General features: G+C 35.0%; 2 protein-coding genes across 3 annotated transcripts in view; one reads left to right on the top strand and one right to left on the bottom strand.

Moving 5' to 3' along the window:
* The first annotated feature begins 6,230 nt into the window (after nucleotides 1-6,230).
* C9H2orf69 (chromosome 9 C2orf69 homolog) overlaps nucleotides 6,231-20,333 on the top strand; it is a 14,383-nt gene continuing 280 nt past the window's right edge. Inside the window, exons 1-2 of one of the 2 annotated variants that reach the window (XM_076866603.1) lie at nucleotides 6,231-6,576; nucleotides 11,724-12,398. In XM_076866603.1, coding sequence (XP_076722718.1) covers nucleotides 6,244-6,576; nucleotides 11,724-12,398 — 1,008 coding nt within the window. In that variant the 5' untranslated portion in view covers nucleotides 6,231-6,243. Of the gene's footprint in view, nucleotides 6,577-11,723; nucleotides 12,552-20,333 lie in introns of those variants that run through there. The other variant, XM_076866602.2, reaches the window with a different exon arrangement.
* Nucleotides 13,713-20,333, bottom strand: part of Tyw5 (tRNA-yW synthesizing protein 5) — a 23,435-nt gene continuing 16,814 nt past the window's right edge. Inside the window, exon 8 of the mRNA XM_076866605.2 lies at nucleotides 13,713-18,913. Within this exon, the coding sequence (XP_076722720.1) occupies nucleotides 18,657-18,913 (257 nt within the window). The 3' untranslated portion in view covers nucleotides 13,713-18,656. The remainder of the gene's footprint in view (nucleotides 18,914-20,333) is intronic.

The following is a 20,333-nucleotide window of genomic DNA, read 5'->3' as shown; positions in this document are numbered from 1 at the left end:
GCATTTAAGAGTTTGATACTTCTCCCTTTCAAGATATAGCACCTGATTCTCTTTCTCTTGAGTGTGTACTTAGCAACTAGTTTTTTAATTTCCTTCCTATTTGTTGTTTTTGAACCTCTTACATGAGTGAATATATGCATTTTATGAGCTTTTGTGATCAGCTCTCTTCCACTTAGCATAATGCTTTCAAGAATGGTTCATGGTGTAGCATGTATGCTATTGATTCCATTTTATTGTTGAAAAATATTACATTGTATGGATATTCATCAACTTATGGTCCATTGTTTAACCATTCATCAGTTAATGATCATTTGAGTTATTTGCATTTTTTTTGGCTAACTGAATAATGCTGATAGGAACATCTGTAAACATTTGCTATGTAGTTGTTTTAATTTCTCTTGAATATATACTTAGGAGTAAAATTGCTGGGTCACATGATAAATTTGTTTAACATTTTGCTAAACTATCACACTGTTATCTAAAGCAATTACACCATTCCCACCAGTTGGAATGAGGGTTCCAACTTCTTCATATCATTGTTAATACCTGTTGATTATCTTCCACTTCCTCTTCCCCCTCCTCCTCTGGTATCTCCTGTGGTTTTGATTGGCATTTCCCTAATGGCTAATGATGTTGAGCATCTTCTCACATGCTTATTGTCCATTTTATGTCTTCTCTGAAATGTCTGTTAAGATCTTTTTCCCATTTTAAAACCTGGATTGTATTTATTGTTGTGTAATAAGAATACCTTACATGTTTTAAATACAACTACCTTATTAGAATATGATTTCCAAATACCATATGGTCTTTCATTCTGTGAGCTATTGTCTTATTTTCTATTATTGTCCTTTAAAGTACTCAAACATTTTTTCTGGGGGGGGGGGGGGTGTCCTGGGGATTGAACTCAGGAGCACTTGAGCACTGAGCCACATCCCCAGTCATATTTTGTATTTTTATCTAGCGACAGTCTCACTGAGTTGTTTAGCTCATTGCTGTTGCAGAGGCTGGCTTTGAACTCAAGATCCTCCTATCTCAGCATCCTGAGCCACTGGGATTACAGGCATGCACCACTGTGCCCAGCTCAAACATTTTTAAATGAAATTTAATTGTCTAATATTTTCTTTTGAGTCTAGTAATTTTAGTGTCATATAAAAGGTTTTGGTTATTACAAGATCATGAAGATTACTCTTATATTTTCTTCTAAGAACTTTGTAGTTTTGGCTCATGGACTTAAATCTATGAATCATTTTGATTTAGTTTTTGTACATGTAGTAATACACAAACATGTATTCTTTTGTTTGTGCCTGTCCAGTCATCCTAGCACCATTTATTAAAAGACTTTTCCCACTGAATTATCTCAATGCCTTTATTGAAAATCAAGTGCCCATAAATTTAAGGTTTATTTCTAGACTCTCAACTCCATTCCACTCTTATACATGTTTATCTAATGCCAGTACACACTGTCTTGATTACTACAGCTTGTAGTTAATTCTGAAATGGTGATGTATGAATTCTCCAACGGTTATCATCTTTTTCAAGATTGTTTTGTATTCTGGGTTCCTTGTATTTTCATATGCATCTTAGGATCAGCTTAATATTTTTGTAAAACACAGCAAGCTGAAATTTTCATATGAATTGTTTTCAATCTGCAGATCAATTTGGAGAGAAATGCATCATAAAAACATTAGGTCTTCCAATCCATGAACATAGGATGTCTTTCCATTTATTTAGGTTTTCTTTAATTTCTCAGAAAAATATTTTGTAACTTTCAGTATTTAAGTTCTGTAATTCTTCCCTTAAATTATTTCTAAGTATTTTATGCTATTATAAATGAAATTTAAAGTATTTTATGCTATTATAAATGAAATTTTCTTAATTTATTTTTGGATTACTCATTGCAAGATTAAACCCAGGTTGCTAGGCAAGAGTTTTATTACTGAACTATACCCCAACACTTTTATTTTTTTTTATTTTGAAATAAGGTCTAACTAAATTGCCTGGGCTGGTCTCAAACTTTGATCCTCCTGCCTCAACCTCCACAGTAGCTGGAATTACAGTTATATGTCACCATACCTAGCTTAAGGAAGTTCCCCTTTTATTCCTAGTTTTTTTTTTCTTTTTACATATAAAGGTGCTGCATTTTGTCAAATGCTTCTTCTGTGTCTATTAAGATGATTTATGTCACTTTTAGCTTTTATGCTCTTAATATAGTATATAATTGTCTTAGTAAGCATGTTCGCTGCTGTGACTAAAGGATATGACAAGAAAACTGTAGAGAAGGAAAAGTTTATTCAGGGCTCACAGTTTTGGAGGTCTTAGTCCATAGAAGGCTGGCTCTGTTTCTCAGGGCTCAAGGTGAGATGAACATCATGGCAGGACAGTGTAGCAGAGAGAAGCAGCTCACATCAAGGTGACCAGGAAGCAGAGAGAGAAACTCTACTCTCCAGATACAAATATATACCCAAAGCCATGCCCCAATTTCCACACCCTCCAGCCACACCCTCCCACTTCAGTTAATCCCACCAGGGATTAACTCACTGATTAGGTGCTAAGGCTATAACCCAATCATTTCTCCTTCACAAGTTCTTGCATTGTCTCACCTGTGAGCATTCAGGGGACACTTTACATCCAAACCATAACAATAATGTTATTTGATTTTCAGGTGTAAAATCAACCTTGCATTCTTGGGATAAATCTCACTTTGTGAGATAATTATTTTTATATGTTGCTGGATTAGGCTACCCTAGTATTTTGTTAAGAATTGCATCTTTAATTAATTCTATTTCTCTTACGCTTTAACAGTAAGTAAAGTACAGTGTATGCAAGTATTGTTAGCTAATCATTGCATCTGAGGATTCACTGAATGTTAAAGATAATCTATAAGGTCTTGACAGAATGGCAGAAAGGTCTCAGTGAAACTAGTCTCTCAAATTAAAACTTTAAATTGCCAAATGGCTTTATTTATTGTCTAATTTTTTAAATTAAGCATTTTGAGGCAAAATTATATATTAGAGTCATATACCTCATTTGAAGCCTGTTACTCTCAAGGTCTAGTTTTAGCACAGAGGATTATTAACACACACACACACACACACACACACACACACACACAGAGTCCCAAAATACCTGTTTAAAACCAAGAATTGAAAAGAATTAAAATACTTGGTGGAATGTCCACAAGAAAATCAAATGGGATCCAAGTCAAACACCATAAAAGAATTTGAAATCTTTTTTTCTTTCATTTTCTTCCCTAGTAATTTTTTATAGGAAACCACATATAAGGACTTTTGTCTTGTCTCCCCCACCCCCAATTCTCTGCTTTCCTGTATCCATTCATTTTATCTTTTAGAAGAGAACTTGTACATTTGTACCCTGTAGGACAAATCTTACCTATGCATACATTTAATTGGATACATTTAATAAACAAAATTTAATTAGTTGTCTACATTTGTAAGTTGGCAAATGACACATAAAAATCTCTGTATCTGATTTCTCTTGAAAAAAATTTAAAGGGTTGGAAAGTGCTGCCTTCATTTCACAAATGGTATTAGTGAATAGTGACTTTTTCAAATACGACATATCACTTTGTCAATTTTTATAAATATCTATCGTACTACATATGGCTATTTTTACTATTTGTGGTAAAAACCTGAATTCTGTAAATATTGGATTTTGTGCCTTCTACCTTTGCCCATTGGCTCTATACTACACATAGCTATTTTTACCTTTTATAATATAGACCTGACTTCTATAAATATTGAATTTTGTGCTTTTAATAGTTGTCCTTTCCAATGTATATTAGTCTTTTTCAGTTTCCTTCCAAATTTTTGCAATTTTTTTCCTCTTTTATATTAAGAGGCAAAATAAAAGTTCTTAGAGCTCTATAGGATCCTTCGAGAAATGACAAGAGGACAGAGATGAGCTGTAGCCTTTTGGGCACTATAACTAACAACATTCCTAGATCCCTATCAGTTAGAAAAAAGGGGAAAATTCACAAACTGGTAACTTTGTACATGTAAGACCTCTTGCAGCTTTGAAAAGCCTAGCTTTGAGAGACAATAAAAATGGGAAAGTGATGGTCCATCTGTGCTCAGGGTTGTTAGAAAAGTAGAGATCAACAAAAATTGGTCTCTTGGAAGACAGAGAGGAGGGAGAGAGAAAGTAAAAAGTATAGTAATATCAGGGAGACCTATAAGGAGGGAGAGAGAAAGTAAAAAGTATAGTAATATCAAGGAGGGAGAGAAAGTAAAAAGTATAGTAATATCAAGAAGACCTCCTATAGTAATATCAAGGAGACTGAGTGTCAATGACCTACCATAAATAACATATATACCTCAAAATGATTGAGACAGGTGTTAGTTTCTCTGAGAAGTATCTCCTGTAGGACAGTATAAATCTTTGTGGGGAAAATCTTGTTTTATTTCAATCTATTTCTTTTTTAAAAAGAAAAACATTTATTTTTTAGAAGTAGTTGGACATAATACCTTTATTTTATTTATTTATTTTTATGTGGTGCTGAGGGTCTTGCACGAGCTAGATGAGCGTTCTACTGCTGAGCCACAATCCCAGCCCCTGTTTCTTTACTCTGCTTTTTAAATTTTTACTTGTTTCTCAATGGCCTCAATTGTCTTACATATACTGAGAAAACTTTTTAGTATTTAATATTTATTGCAATTAATTTTCTTTCCAAACACAAGAGTTCCCCTCCCCTTCAATAAGGAGAGATTTTATTAAAAAATTCAATGGAAAAATAAGATCTCAAAATCAAAAGTTGCATTAGCAATGCATGGCCATGTTTGGACTTTCAAATTATATTTTAGCGATTCTCTGCTTAATGAGAGGGAAGTAATTTGCATGCAATTTTCAAAACAAGAATGAAGGCTGGTTGCCTTAATGTGGTTATATACTAATTGTACAATTAACTGCTACTTCTTTTTAACCAGTTATTTTTAGAAAGCAGATTTAGTAATTGAATAATTTATTTATTATACTGTTATGGTGTCAGGTGGACTTCAATAATTTAGATCGGAGTAGACAGGCATATTACACCTCTATGAAACCACTAAGTAACTATGTAAAGAAGTTAGATTTTATTATTTGTTCATCTGTGTCCCTACTTCAAGCTATTTAATATTCGTTTTATAAATGGAACACAGAAAACAGTTATGCCTGCTTAAGTATACACATATGTTGACTCAGTTATATACAAAATGCTTAGATTCTTGGACTATAGTAAACTCTCAGTAAATGTTGGCTCTAATTTTTATAATTTTTCACTAATTCTCTCAGAGACTTTTTTACAGTGCCTTGCCTCACAAGCAAGTTAGAATACTGGACCCGCCCACGTCTTCCTTCCCAGTCTAATAAATTTTGCTAAATTCTATTCCTGCAGAACTGGCCATAGGATAACTGGTCACCCACATTTTTCCTACACTGTTCAATTTTTTTTTTTTTTTTTTTGGAAAATACTAAAATATCAAATTCCATTACCTGCAAACATCACCCACAAGAAATGTGCCAAAAAGTAATGCCTTGTCCGCTCTTTCCCGTTCTTGGCCACGTGCTCTGCACCCTGATACCAACCAGCGATGCGCTAGACATCTCTAATCACAAATTCCCCACGAAACTTGAAATCTTTGTACATCTAACTAATGGAAACTCAAGGTGCGAGATAAGAGATTCCCTTCATGCAGGCCACGAAAAAGACTTTCACTTTTTTCTCTCCTCGCGGCTGAATTACTCTACTTATGCCTTTGGGCTGCTTTCCTCTTAAGGTTCGAACGACTAGATAAATCTCACCTGAATAGTGAACCTATCGAAACGGAAGCACGTTGTACTCAAAACTTTATGTACTACCGGATTAAAAGGCCCACCCAGCTGATGCGCAGGCGCCATAACTGCCGCCCACTCTGGTTTGGGGCGCTTGGTTCTTTTCTCGCGCCTTCACTCTTCTCTGGCTCTTTCCCAGTCTTCCATTCGAACTTCCCGGTTGCGACTCACTTCACCAATCACAAACGTTTCCCCTCCGGCCCCGCCCTGCCATCGCCCCCTCCAGAACTGGAGCGCCGGTTCGCGCACACCCCTCCTTTCCTTACGCACGCTGCGCGCTGATATCAGCCCCTGACGTCATTGTCGTCCGGCGCCGGCTGCCTCCTCGGCCACTCCCGCTGGCCGTTGGGCTGCTTGCCGAAGTCCCGCCCCCAGATCACCCCCACCTCGGAACCGCTCTAGTGGCGGCGACCCATGTGGGGGTTCAGGTTCCTGCGGTCCCCGCCGCTGCTCCTCCTGCTGCCGCAGCTCGGAATCGGAGACGCCTTGTCCTGCCTGCAGGCCAGAACCATGAACCCGGGCGGCAGCAGTGGTGCACGATGCTCCTCCGCGGTCGAGGGACGCCGCCAGCAGTGCCTGCAGTTGTCCACTGTGCCAGGAGCCGACCCGCAGCGCACTAACGAGGTGCTCCTGCTGGCGGCAGTGAGAGAGGGATCAGAACGGCAGGACCTCCCTAGGGACCCGGCAAAGGAGGAACCGCAACCGCCGCCCCAGCATCACGTCCTCTATTTTCCCGGGGATGTACAGGTAATTGGGGCCTAGGCACCTGTTACCCCCTATGGATTCAGTGGGTTCTCTTGTGGCTGTTGCCCGGTTTTTTCCCTTCCTGAACACACCCACAGTTGGGCTCACGCTTCCGTTATTTCATGAAATCCCAAATCGTCCCTTCTACACCCCTGACCCCTTTCCCATGGAAACCCAGGGGAATTGTCCTTGGAGGGACCATTGCTAAAGAGCCAGCTGTCAATCCAGGCATCACAGGGTGGAATTTGAGATATACAGGGAATGAGACGTGTAATGTATGCTCATTTTTAACTTGGTTTCTTAGACGACACTGTGTGGTGTGTGTGTATGTGTGTTAGGCAAGGGACAGAGAGATGGCTTTTAGATTAACTCAGCACCAGAACATAGTGTTTAGGAAACGCTGATAGCAATTTTAAAACAGGCAAACAAAAAACCCATTACAAAGGCATGACACTTCCAATAATCCTAAAAAATGTTGGGTGATGGTGGAAGAAAAGGGACAGTAATTGCTAAGTATGTCCATATTTTGATGTTCACCTAAATTTTCTTTTTGTTTTTTATGTTAATTATTAATTTTATAGCTGCAGGGTTGTCTTTATTATTACTTCGATAGCTGCAGGCAAATATTCATAGTTATGCTGTCTTGGAAGCTGGGTGTTAATCCAGAACTGCAATGTCTAACACATTAGCTGTAATTAAGTAAAATTATTATTATTAAGTAAAAATCCAGTTTGTCAGTCATCCTAGTTGCACTGCAAGTGCTCAGTTACTAGAGATGGCAGGTGTGTACTGTATTGGACAGTGCAGATAGACACTATTTCCATAGAATATGAAACTTTCTATCATCACATAAAGTTCTGTTAGCACTAGTAGACAGGTAAAGCTAAAATATAGCTAGATGGGTTTTTTTATGCTATGAAACAATATTCTTGTTTTTGAAATTGATGCTTTAACACAATATATTTAACTTCCACCTGTGAGTCAAATAACGGTAAAATATATGTAGTGTTTTCCCTTGCCCTCAAAATAAGGGACTCATTTGGTTGACTAAACATATTCCTGAACTTTAGGCTTGCCAATTGCATGCATTGTATTTTTTTCCTCTATCTTCACTCCCCTTATGATCTCTCAGTCTTGTGTTCTTACTTATCACCTACACCAAGATAACCCTTGACATTTGTGTATCTGGCCTATGAAAAACTAGTATTAGATTTAAGAGAAAATTTACAATTTCATTCCTTTGTAGTCTGGTTGGGAAAACAGCATTTGGTATTTCTGACACTGATTTCCAGAGATTTGTGACCAACTACTGCAGGCATGCCTATAGCAATGATGATAATGGTAATGATAATTAATGTTTATTAAGCACTTCTTGTTTTTAAAGTGTACCAGACAGAATATAAGTCTTCAGATGAGATTTGAAAAGTTCTACAGGTAGTTTCATTTGAACATCTTTTCTTTATGTAGTCTCAGATTCCATTAGATTTTTGTATAGTGATACACTTAATTTGTGCATTGCATGGAGTACTCTACAAACCTTAGGTCTTCTAGAAGAGAAATAGGCTTTGAGGTCAAATTTCCTAGATTTGAACTCAAATTCTCTATATTTTAGCTATGAAATCTCTGGCAATTCTTAAATCTCTCAGTATTTCAGCTACTTCAGCTATAAGATGAGAATAATAGTTTATAGAGAGTTAATGGAGATTAAATATGTTATTACCTAATAAGTTCCAATTCCTTCTCATCCTTCTGGGCACTTTTTAAATTATTTGAATACCCTAGTGTTTCATTCTTGTACTTTTTCCTCTATCTTCACTCCCCTAGTGATCTCTCAGTCTTGTGTTCTTATCACCTATACCAAGACAACCCTTGACGTTTGTGTATCTGGCCTAAACATATTACTGAACTTTAGGCTTGCCAATTGCATGCAGTTATTTCCTTTTGGGTATTTAATAGATATCTCAAACTAAAATCACTGGATATTTACCACAGTACAATCTTCCTTATTCCAGTTAATGGAAATTACCTTTTCAGTTGCTCAAGTCATCCTTTAGATCTTTCTTTCATACCTCATTTTCTAATCCATCTACAAATCCAGACTATTAATATGTATGGATATATGACTTGTTAATCCTTCATAACTGGATAAATTCCAATTTTAACTTTAAAAATTTTGCTTTGCTAAAGAGTAGGATATGTAGATAACCATGTCCTAAGCAGTGTGCCCTAGCCATGTACCCTGGGGCTTTCTGTGCTCTATCAGGCAGCCCTTTTAGGTTGGATCCTATTCTGGTCACTCTAGCTTGCTTACTTGGGATGTGCACTTTATGCCAGCAAAAATGCTCTCTTGATGCATTTTTGATGGAATTGTAGCTTATACCTAATGTAGTTCTCCTTACTCTGCTGTAAGGGTAGACCACCCAGTTTAAATCTTTATGAAGGTTTCTGGACTCTCAGAGACATGTTCAAGTTTTTAGAAAATCCTTTAACCCTTAATTCAATGGCAGTGATGTGGTGGTCCTGTAAGTTTTTGCAAGTCAGCAAGCATCTAACTGGAGTAAGCACTTCTTAATCTCTCCCGGAGATCTCCCAGACATCATTTTTATCATAGTAGCAAAGTGATTTTGTGATAATTGTGTATATCATAAATCTGAATATACAGAAGGTAAGAGCAAAATTCATAGAAAAGTCAAATGGTACACTCTTCTGAGAATAAATTTTTAAAATATATATGGAAGATTCCTTAGAAAACTGGGAATGGAACCACCATTTGACCAGGCTATCCCACTTCTCAGTCTATATCCAGAGGTTCTCTCGTTGCCTGCCTCACTGGGGATGAGGAGAAGCATGGCCTCCATGGTTTACTCCTACAAGGACAGTAAGTGCATCGCATTCCCAACTAGGATGAATATCCTCTCCAAAGAAACCCCTTCTCTGTATGCAGGTTGGCAATAGGTAATAGCCTGGGCTGCAGAAGCAATTTTGGCTGCCTGTTAGCAAGTCCTATAGGAATGCCTGGTGCCTCTTTTCAGAATATGGAAGAACTTATCCATTGTTCTCAGATCTGGGGTTTGACAGACAGTAACAATCCCATTTTTTTCATTTTAGTACACATAGTTCCTTAGTATTAGCATTTACCCCTTTCTAATCATAACCTGGGGCTAATTCAGGGAGACACCATTTCAATTTATAGTACCTTCTATGTGGTAGAATCTAAAGTGATAGTCATAAAATCTGGGTTCATTTTGGTTCATTAAATAAATATGTAATAAATATAGTAACTGTATAGTTCCTAGGACATCAGATTCCTTAACTATAAAAAGAATTTAGATAAGCCTTTCCAGATCTAAAGGCCTATGATTTTGTGATAATTGTGTATATCATAAATCTGAATATACAGAAGGTTAAGAGCAAAATTCATAGAAAAATCAAATGATACAATCTTCTGAGAATAAATTTTTAAAATATATATGGAAGATTCCTTAGAAAACTGGGAATGGAACCACCATTTGACCAGGCTATCCCTCCTCAGTCTATATCCAAAGGACTTAAAAACAACATACTGCAGTGAGGAAGCCTCATCAATGTTTATAGCAGCTCAATTCACAATAGCTAAACTGTGGAACCAACCTACATGCCCTTCAGTAGATGAATGGATAAAGAAAATGGGGTATACATACAATGGAATATTCTTCAGTAAATTCTTTTTAATGGAAAAAAAATATATATATATATACACATTTTTATGGAAAACCACTGATATTAATGGAATAAAACTATTATGAAGGAGTTGAGCATACCAGTGGGAAAAGTATCGAAGAACATGAATAGAGAATTAACAAATGAAAATTGCTAATAAACAAAATCCCAATTAGGAATCAAAACATGCAAATTTAATCAAAACTAAGACATTTTTATCATAGTAGCAAAGATTTTTAAAATATTAATGCAGATAAACATTAGCATTAAGGATGGGTACGGATAGAGGGTCCCTCTAGTCTCCCATTTCTCTTCCCCGGGACTACTTTTAAATCTCTGTCCTTCCAGAGATGTTGTTTTTTGCATTTTTTTTAGAAAACAAAAATGGTAGCATTGCAGTACTATTTATCTTATTTCTTTCCCATAAATTGTATATTCAGTCCCTTAACAAATCCTATTGATTCCACTTTTAAAATAATTCACAGTCTGAACATTTCTCAGCACCTCTATATCTACTACCACTCTATTTCAAACCACCTTCTCATGAGGATTCTCTGTCTCCCTCCTTCAGCTCTTGCCCCTTTACAAAATATAGACTGAATCAGTCCTCTGCTCCAAAACCTTTCAGAGCAGATGCCAAGTCCTCACAAGCTGGATTAGCACCTTCCCTCTTTTCCAGCCATCTTTGTGCCTTCCTTGTGATCACTTTTGCTCCTGTTTACTAGAGCCACAATGGCCTCATGGCTTTATCTTGCTTTTAACCCTCATGTCTTCACCAGATGGCCTTTTGCAGCTATACTTCCCTCTGCCTGAACTATGCATGGGGCACACTCCCTCAATTCTTTCTTAACAGTCATCTTATTGGAGAAGCAGCTCCTGATCGTTCTGTGTTAAATATTGATTTTCTACCCTCCTATTCCTCTACTTTCATTTCCATTGCACTTACCACCATTTAATATGTCTTGTCCAGTATGATAGCCACTAGCCACTTAGTATTAGCATTTACCCCTTTCTGATCACTTGTGGCTATTAACCACTTGAATTGAAAAGAAACTAAACTCTTAATTGTAGTTTCAGTTCATTTAAATTTGGGTATTCACATACAAAAAGTCTGTGTAATGAACCAAATTTATATTTTCAGTTCATTTATTAGGAAATTGGATCATATGTATACTAAATAAAATGTAGTAAACATATCCTTCTCAGTTATTTTTTAAAATTACTATTATGGAGGTATATCTTATTACCCTTTCTCTTAAATAGATTTGAGGCTTATTTTTTTCAAAATCTTATAATCAGAAAAGTGAAGACAAATTGTTTTCATTTCTAGAACATTAGCCATAGGTCATTGTAACCTCTTGATTTCCTCCACAAAGATGGGAAACTATTTTGTGGAAATAATTTTATGTCAATATATATTTAATGCTTATTTCATCTTTCTTACTTTTCAGAATTACCATGAAATTATGACTCGTCATCCTGAGAATTACCAGTGGGAAAACTGGAGTCTAGAAAACGTTGCCACCATTTTAGCCCACCGGTTCCCCAATAGTTATATTTGGGTGATAAAGTGTTCCCGAATGCATTTGCACAAATTCAGCTGCTATGACAATTTTGTGAAAAGCAACATGTTTGGTGCCCCAGAACACAGTACTGAGTTTGGAGCTTTTAAGCACCTTTATATGTTATTGGTTAATGCTTTTAACTTAAGTCAGAATGGTTTGCTATCGAAGAATGGCAATGTTTGGAATAAGGACTCCAAAACATCTAACTATAGATCTAATTCTTCTCCTACTACTAGTAATGGTTGCCAGGGAGAAAAAGAGAGGACCTGTGAAAAATCTGATGAGTCTGCCCTGAGATTTAATCCACCATCACTAAATGGTGCATCTTTTACTTTGATTGGATTCAGTAAAGGTTGTGTTGTTTTGAATCAGTTGCTTTTTGAATTGAAAGAAGCCAAGAAAGACAAGAACATAGATGGTTTCATCAAAAGCATCAGAACGATGTATTGGCTGGATGGTGGTCATTCTGGAGGAAGCAATACATGGGTTACGTATCCAGAAGTCTTGAAAGAATTTGCACAAACAGGGATTATTGTTCATACCCACGTAACACCTTACCAAGTACGTGATCCAATGAGATCTTGGATTGGAAAGGAGCACAAGAAATTTGTTCAGATACTTGAGGATTTTGGTATGCAGGTGACTAGTCAAATTCATTTTGCAAAGGAAGCTCCTTCTATAGAGAATCACTTCAGGGTTCATGAGGTATTTTGAGACTACAAGAATATTAATGTACTTGTTTAGAGGAAAAGCATATGCACTTTGAGTGCTGTAAATTCAGATAATGACATGTAAGATGCAATTCATAAAAGGATTGTCAGTCTGGGGGTTAGGGAGAAGCACACATTCCTAAAATATGGGTATAATATGCAATAGTATTCCTTGCTTGTGATTGTGAACAGTTTTTAATTTGGATTGGGTTAGAATTAGTTAATTTGAAATCTAAAAAGGTGGTTTGTGATAATCCTATGAGAAAATATAGGACCCTTAAAAATGAAGGTTAATGACAACTAAAATTGCTGTTGTTGGAAATAGTTGATTCTTTGAGTAATGTTTCAAACCAAATTTGGTGACATTATAACAGCAGTTAGCTATTTTGGCACTGAAAACTTGAGTGGAAGCACTTCATTTCTCTTCAGACAAAGCAAAAGCACCCTGATGTTTTCCATCATTTTGGAGTAACAATCCTGCCTCTTTTACGTTTTATAAACTTATGGATTCATTCTTAATGTGCCACAACTGTTTGTTTTTTCTTGAGAGTCAAATATATTTCCAGTTCTCCAAGAATGTGCAATAGCATAAAGCTGATTTTTTAACCTTTACACTTATACACTGTGGCTTAATTTTTAATTGACAGTTTTTAATTGACTGTTTTGGGGTTTCTTAAATATTGGCCAAAATACAGTTGTTTTTGAAAATTGGTTTAAATTGAATATAATTATATATATATTTGATAAAAATATACTACAGAGTAGATTTCAAATTTTCATTATATTAGTATTTTGAAAGAGATCAACTTAGGTAAAATAAATATATAATACTCTATCAGCTGCTCTATTGAAAAGGAAACAGATTCCATAGATCTAAATCAGTGTTTCTCCAGAAACATGATTTTGTCTGCCAAAAGAAAACAGCTCTCTTTGGCCAAAATGCAAAATTACATTGCTATAAGAAAAGTTACAAGGGAAAGTTTGAAGACACAAATGATTTAATTTTGGCTCAAAAACTGAATTTGCTTAACACTACTACATAATTTGGGTGAAGTTTCCTTCTGCCCGTTTTTCTTGACCTAGATAAATACATTTTGAGAAACCAAGATCTAATGAATTTTAACCAACATTAGAATATGGCTGTGTGATTACAAAAGGTGACCAGTCACTTTTTTATAGTTTATTAATAATGCTTTTGCAGGTCATGAAATAACAAAGCAGGGAAGTAACATGCTGCTTTAGGACTGAGAAAAGTAAAATGCTAAAGATGACTATCTTAATGACCCAGAGGACCTAAATTTATTAAACAATATAAGGCAAAAATGTTTATTTATTGATTTCTTCCCAGAATTACATCTTAATGACTCTGTAAATACATTCCAAATAGAGACTCATGAGAAAGGATTCTTAACCAGATACTTTAAAAAAAACATAATTCTATTAACTGTACAAGAGTAGTATCTAAATTTTTAAAATACCTTCTTTCCAGACCAAAAATTTCCATCACAGAAACAAGTTGAGCAGATTCTAATATTTTATGTATTACTTGCCTTAAAGCACCATGATTGGGTGGCTTTTTTCATTTAATAATTCTTTTGTTAAATTCACTTGTATCTAATAAAATAGCTGAGTTACTGAAATGAGCTAAGAAGGGACAAAGAAAAGGCTTTTCTTTTCACAGGCTTAACTAAACTGGAAAAATAGGACTTTTAATAGACAAATTCATTTTAAAAATATGAAATATTATTTGAATCTGAATTCAGCTATCCAGTCACATGAATGCTTAATTATAATTGTTATATAACAAATGGAGGAGATATTAAGAATGACCCACTGGGTACCTAAAACTGCTATCACATCAAAGTGAGACAATATTGAAAAGTAAAAATATTTTCAGAAGTGAAATATATTCTAGTTGATCCATATACAAACATTTTGTTTGACACTTTAGATTGGTCCTTTCTCTACATTTAAAACTGTTATTGTAAATGTTAGTATATCCTCTTGGATTGTGCCTTTGTGATGAAAGAGTCAATTGAGAAAAGTAGTCCTACAAATAATGTGAAAGTTGTTACCACCACAGCATGAATGTATAATTGTATTAAAATTAATAATCTACAGAAGTGCGTTTTGATGTGCTTTATGTTGTCAACATTGTTAAAACTTCATATCATTTGAATGAATGGAAGCTTTATCTTGCCAGTTTTGGTTTCTATATATGCTTTCATTAACCTCCATGATTTTTCGAGTGAGCAACTCTGAAAATCTTTTCTGTAAAAACAGAACCATTCTCCTTTTTAAATTACTCCATAAAAATTTGCATTCTATCCATTTTTTTTCTGTTGCACATTTTAGAGCACTAAGTCTCTTTTAAGTTCTTCCTTTTCTTTGCTCATCATTTCAGTTATCTGTATTCTAGCTCCTTCAGAGAGTTTCTTAGAATTTATGTAGTATGATCCAGTTCTCATTTCATTCATGCACCGATGTCTGGGCATCCACAAAGAGCAAACAGAGTCTAGGCCATAAGGACATAGCACAAAGTCCCAGTGTGTTACTATGGAAATATGTAATAGATGAAAGCTAGAATGGATATAAAGAAAGAAATATGGAACAAAAGGTAGTAGTCATAAGCTAGTCTGTTTTATTTTCATTTGAGGGTCTTTAAGAAAAACATGCCTTAGAGGATGAGATATAAATAGCTTAATTTCTAAGTCTAGTTGCTCTATACAAGGGCAGAGAGGCCCAGCATAATAGGCAGTTCCTTAGGGAGGTCATTTTAATTTCCACTTATGGATATATTTAAGACGCTCCAGCACTCATGGCATGTATATTTGAAACTAGACACGCAACACCAGAGATGTATGCCTGACTGCTTATCTGTGTTAGTTCCTTCTGACCATATCTATTAGCACCAGAGGAAGGATGCATGCAGCACAGTTCCAATTCTATCCAGACCTGCCTTCTGACTTCCAATACTTTTTTCTTTGTTGTTAATAAACTCTGATTCATTCATCTTGGATATCTATTAAAACTTTTTATAGGTGAGAGAAAAACCTTGTTACTAGGTTCTTAAGAACTTAGGTTTTCACGTAGGTATTTTGAGAAGGATGAAGATACAAATTAAGCGTTGTTGGGTTTGTTTTGATACCTCATGAAAGATGTTTGAAATTAATTACTGAGTAAGTAGAATTCAAATGTACTCATGTTCCAAGAAAAATATCGTTAATGTTCTTGAAAATTTAATAATTACACTTCATACATAATGCTTTAAAAATGTATTTTGAAAGGATTATATGAACAAAAATTCAAGTAATACAAAACTGCCAGTCTTGCTACTGGCTCTTCAGCCTCTTCTCAGAGGCAACCACTATCACTAGTTTCTTGTAAAGTCTTGCAGAGCTAATTCATGCCTATATAAATATTTACACACACACAGTACCTTATTTTACACAAATGGCAGCATATTTTAACACCTTTTGTATGAAGTTACATTGGGAAAATTCCACACCGGTACATATACCTTTGCTTTATTCTTCAGCTGCACTGTTCCATTTTTTTGTATTATATTCTGCTGTCTGCCTGCTTATTAGTTTTATTTTGAATCCTTGTATATATGAAGGTTTGTTGAGAAGAAAATTCCTTTGTACATCAGGTCCAGCTCCCAAACTAGCCAAAGAAAAGCTATCCAATCCATTCAGAAGTATTTGAGATATGCTACACATTAAGGAGAGAGAATATGGTCACTACCACTGAAATTAATCCCATCTTCTATCACAGCTGTGTGGATCTGGACAAGCATTTATACAATCTGGGTTGATTAGAATCCCTGTGAGGTTATCCTTAACATATACTGAGAAATATTTCATTCATTTGGCCTTAACCCCAAAGGCAAAAAAGATTAAAATATCTCAATTTTAAAATGAACAGACCCTAACAAAAATACAACCTTAGAGATAATTTTAAAACTTCCCAGAGGGTTTATCTCTAGCCTTCCAAATGTAATACTACAAAAGGAGCTACCTCACACCTCTTAGCAAGAAAATTAAATAGAATAGCTAGCACTAGCCATCAACTGTTTCTGCTCTTAACTATCTCCTCTATTTTTTTGTAGAAACTTATGAAGCATTAGTTCTATTTTAAGGATGAGGAAAATAATCTTCAGAGGTTATTTAACTTCACCCAGTTTTCTTCCCCACTAACCAAAATAAAATAAAATGAATATTCAGTAAGCCAATTATAACTGGTTTATTGCCACATTTATAGTTTGCACTGATTCTCATATTAAGAAAAGGGAAATTTAAAAAAAGGAAAGTTTATTAAAAGCGGGCTATAAATACTGTACAAAACTAAGAGAGTTTTGTCTTTCTTCTTCCTGAAACAACAGGAATCACTGAAGAAGTTCCTTGCTTAGTTTTAGAAATACAGATCAAAATCTGGTAATTAGATTTGGCTAGTATATTAAAACAGTTCCTTTCTGAGAGACTTTTTATCACCTTAGTTAATTCAGTAAGTTTTTCAAAAGATGCCTAGGAAAATCAGAACTTTTCCTTTCTTGTTTATTGTGATTTGCATTTTATGCCTGAAACTACTCCAGCATAAAACACGAATGAATGGATTATCTTCAATAGAGAAAATTAATTAAAATGCACCAAAAATGATGTACTCACAGAGATTGCTTTAGATGGGCACATTTGTGTTCAATAAATATACTTGGTCTTGTTTCAGTGACATTGCAACATAATGGCTAGGTACAAAACAAAGAACAGCATAGAAGACACACAATGGCCCATTGTCTTCAAAGACAACATTAGGATCTTTCATTTAAAAGAAAACCCAAACATTTATTTAGAAAAAGACTAGGTAAAAATGTATTTAGTAGGAGAAACTTTAATTAGGTTGATATTTAGCCATACATATAAACTAAAACTGATTTATTTTCTATATAAAAAAATTTTAAAAGGAGGCTGATTTGACATATCAGGATCAAAACCAGGATCAATTAAACATTTGTTCTGGATAAATCACAAAACTAATAATACAAATCACTATAGTCCAATGATTCTCAGTCCTGATTATACATCAAAACAGCTTATAAGGTCTATTAGATACCTATACCAAATCCCAAATGTACTGAATATACTATATAACATAGTTGGGGCCTAGGCATATACGTGTACAAAAAAAAAATGCCTCAAAAGATTCTGATTACATGCAAATGTAGTAGAAAACTTAGTTGGTTGTCCACCGTTTTTCCTTTCCTATCAGAACCCTGGTTTTAAAAATTATCCATTCTGCCCCATCCATACCTCATAGGCCTCAAAAAGGATTCTATTCCCAGCTCCAGGAGACCTAACTAGCCTAAGGGTTATTTTATATCCTTTGCCTAATGACTAGCTCAGGGATGGGCAGATCTAAGCTACTTTATACAGCAATAAGACCCAAGGATTTGGTAGCAAATTCTGGGAAATTTGCTACCAAATTTCCATATTAACACAGGACCACTGGAATCCAGCCAGATTCTTCTACTGCATTTAAATGAAGATACACAAGGCCCCAAGTACTGGCAATCATCCCATGACCACAAGGGTAGCCAGCCTTAGGATAACTGCCAATGCTGTGGCTAGAGAAAGGGGGAAAAAAATCTCCAAAGTTTGGTGACATTACCAAATCAATGGATTGGAAACACTGAAACCTATCAGAGACTTCATGTAATGAGAGTCAATATAGTTTCTTATTGCTGGAATCATTTTAAGTTGGATTTTTAATTATTTGGCTTTTTTTTTTGTTTGTGTGTTTGTTGGTGTTGAAGATCAAATCCAGGATCCTAAGCATATGTGTATCACCAACCTATATCCCTAGCCCAGTAATTTGCATCGTATAGCTAATAAGTAGTCGTAGTATGGCACTCTTTAAACTCTTTTAACAATCTGTATCAAGTAGAAACCATACCAAGACCCACATCATATTTAGATAATCTGTAAATCTGAGACTGATTTATCTGTCCTATTTTAACAAAGAATGAATCTTTAAAAATTTATAACTTGTTATACTTTCTCAATGTCTGAACTAAATTTTATTAAAAGATTATGCATCACATTCACTTCATTATTTACTCAAAGTTCTTGCTGTAGGCTTTGTCTTGAATGTGTAAGACCATTCGCCGTGCATAGAAGTCCCTGTATTCCTCTGGTAATTCAGCCAGTGTTTTTAAGGCTCTGTCTAAAATTTGTGCAGCTCTTGATGCTGCTTTAGGATCTTTGTTTCCATAGGTGTCTGTTTTATCATAGCATTCAGATGGAAGGTGCTTCCAAAAGACATTCACTCCCACTCCAAACTCTTCAGAAATTACATTATGGAACCATAAAGCTGGAGAAAGTTTCAAAAAACAAGTTAAAAATAAAACCTACAGTTAAAAAAAAAAAAAACCAAAATGTCACTGAAATATCACGAATTGCATATAGCCAATGTAAGAAATAATTCTTGTAACCAGATCCCTTCGTTAGCACACTCCCAGCTTCTAACAGAATCATTTTAACTTTTATGAATTGCCAAACCAATTTAAAGTGTCGAAACCCTTAGTTTAAAAATCTTTAGAAATAGCAATTTTTCCTTTATAACTTGATGGGCATAATAAAGCTATATTTGTTTTGTAGTTCTCATCTAGGGCTATGTTTTGTGTTACTTGTTTACACTTCCTGAGTCATACAACTACATAAAAAACTTTTTTTTTCTTGATATACTGAACATTTCAATTATTTGAGAAGTATGACCTTTTCTTTTTTTTTTCTTTTTTTTTTAAGAGAGAGGTAGAGAGAGAGAGAGAGAGAGAATTTTAACATTTATTTATTTATTTATTTTTAGTTATCGGCAGGCACAACATCTTTTGTTTGTATGTGGTGCTGAGGATCGAACCCGGGCCGCACGCAAGCCAGGCGAGCGCGCTCCGGCTTGAGCCACATCCCCAGCCCCAATGACCTTTTCTGATTCAGTATAAGACTTTTGTTCTCAAAGACTTCATGTTCAAGCTGTAATTTGGTTTTCTAACTTGCTTAAATTTGCATTCATTGTAGCTTCCTCAGTTTTATATTTCTAATGCAATTATAATCATGTTATATTTCAGCTCCTTTACAACAATTAGTACACAAAACTACAGCAAATATTTTGATGGTGGAGGCGATGGGTAAAATATATTATATACCTAATTAATTTTTTATTTTCACTAAAAAGTTTACTTTGTTTTCAATTGAGTCTATACATTTTCAAAATGTAAGTGCCAGAGGCATGCTAAAGCAACACAATAATGTAACAAAGATGGAGTACTAATCATGTCAAACAATGTTTAATGTTATGCAAGGTTTAGAGAGAGATTTAAATTTTCGAATCAAACTCATTCTAAGAGTGCTTGAGGAAAAAGAAAAGATTAACATAGTTTGATATGCAGAAGTAGTCTTCAGTTTTAATCTTCACTTCAATTTTTCTAGAATCTTTCTTAAAAGAAAAAAACTAACCATTCTGTTAAATTTAAATCCTAAGATGGGACTTTTGCTTTTGTTTCAAAATATATGTAAATGTTTAATATTTGGGGACTTTTTGTTTTTTAAAAAACCTATATGTAGAATAATAGAAAAGTGCATGTCCCTTAACGATGTTCTGAAGATACAAAAATCAAAATGTAAATACAAATTTTAGAAAAGACAACTGATTTTAAGATTGATGTAATGGTTATTCTCAATGAATATAAGAATGAGAAATCAATGCATCCAGTTTTTATAGATGATCAATTACA

Source organism: Callospermophilus lateralis, chromosome 9, assembly GCF_048772815.1.
Source record: "Callospermophilus lateralis isolate mCalLat2 chromosome 9, mCalLat2.hap1, whole genome shotgun sequence".
In the NCBI taxonomy this organism is placed as follows: domain Eukaryota; kingdom Metazoa; phylum Chordata; class Mammalia; order Rodentia; family Sciuridae; genus Callospermophilus; species Callospermophilus lateralis.
Note: the sequence above shows the minus strand (reverse complement) of the source record. Positions and strands in the feature narration are given on the sequence as shown.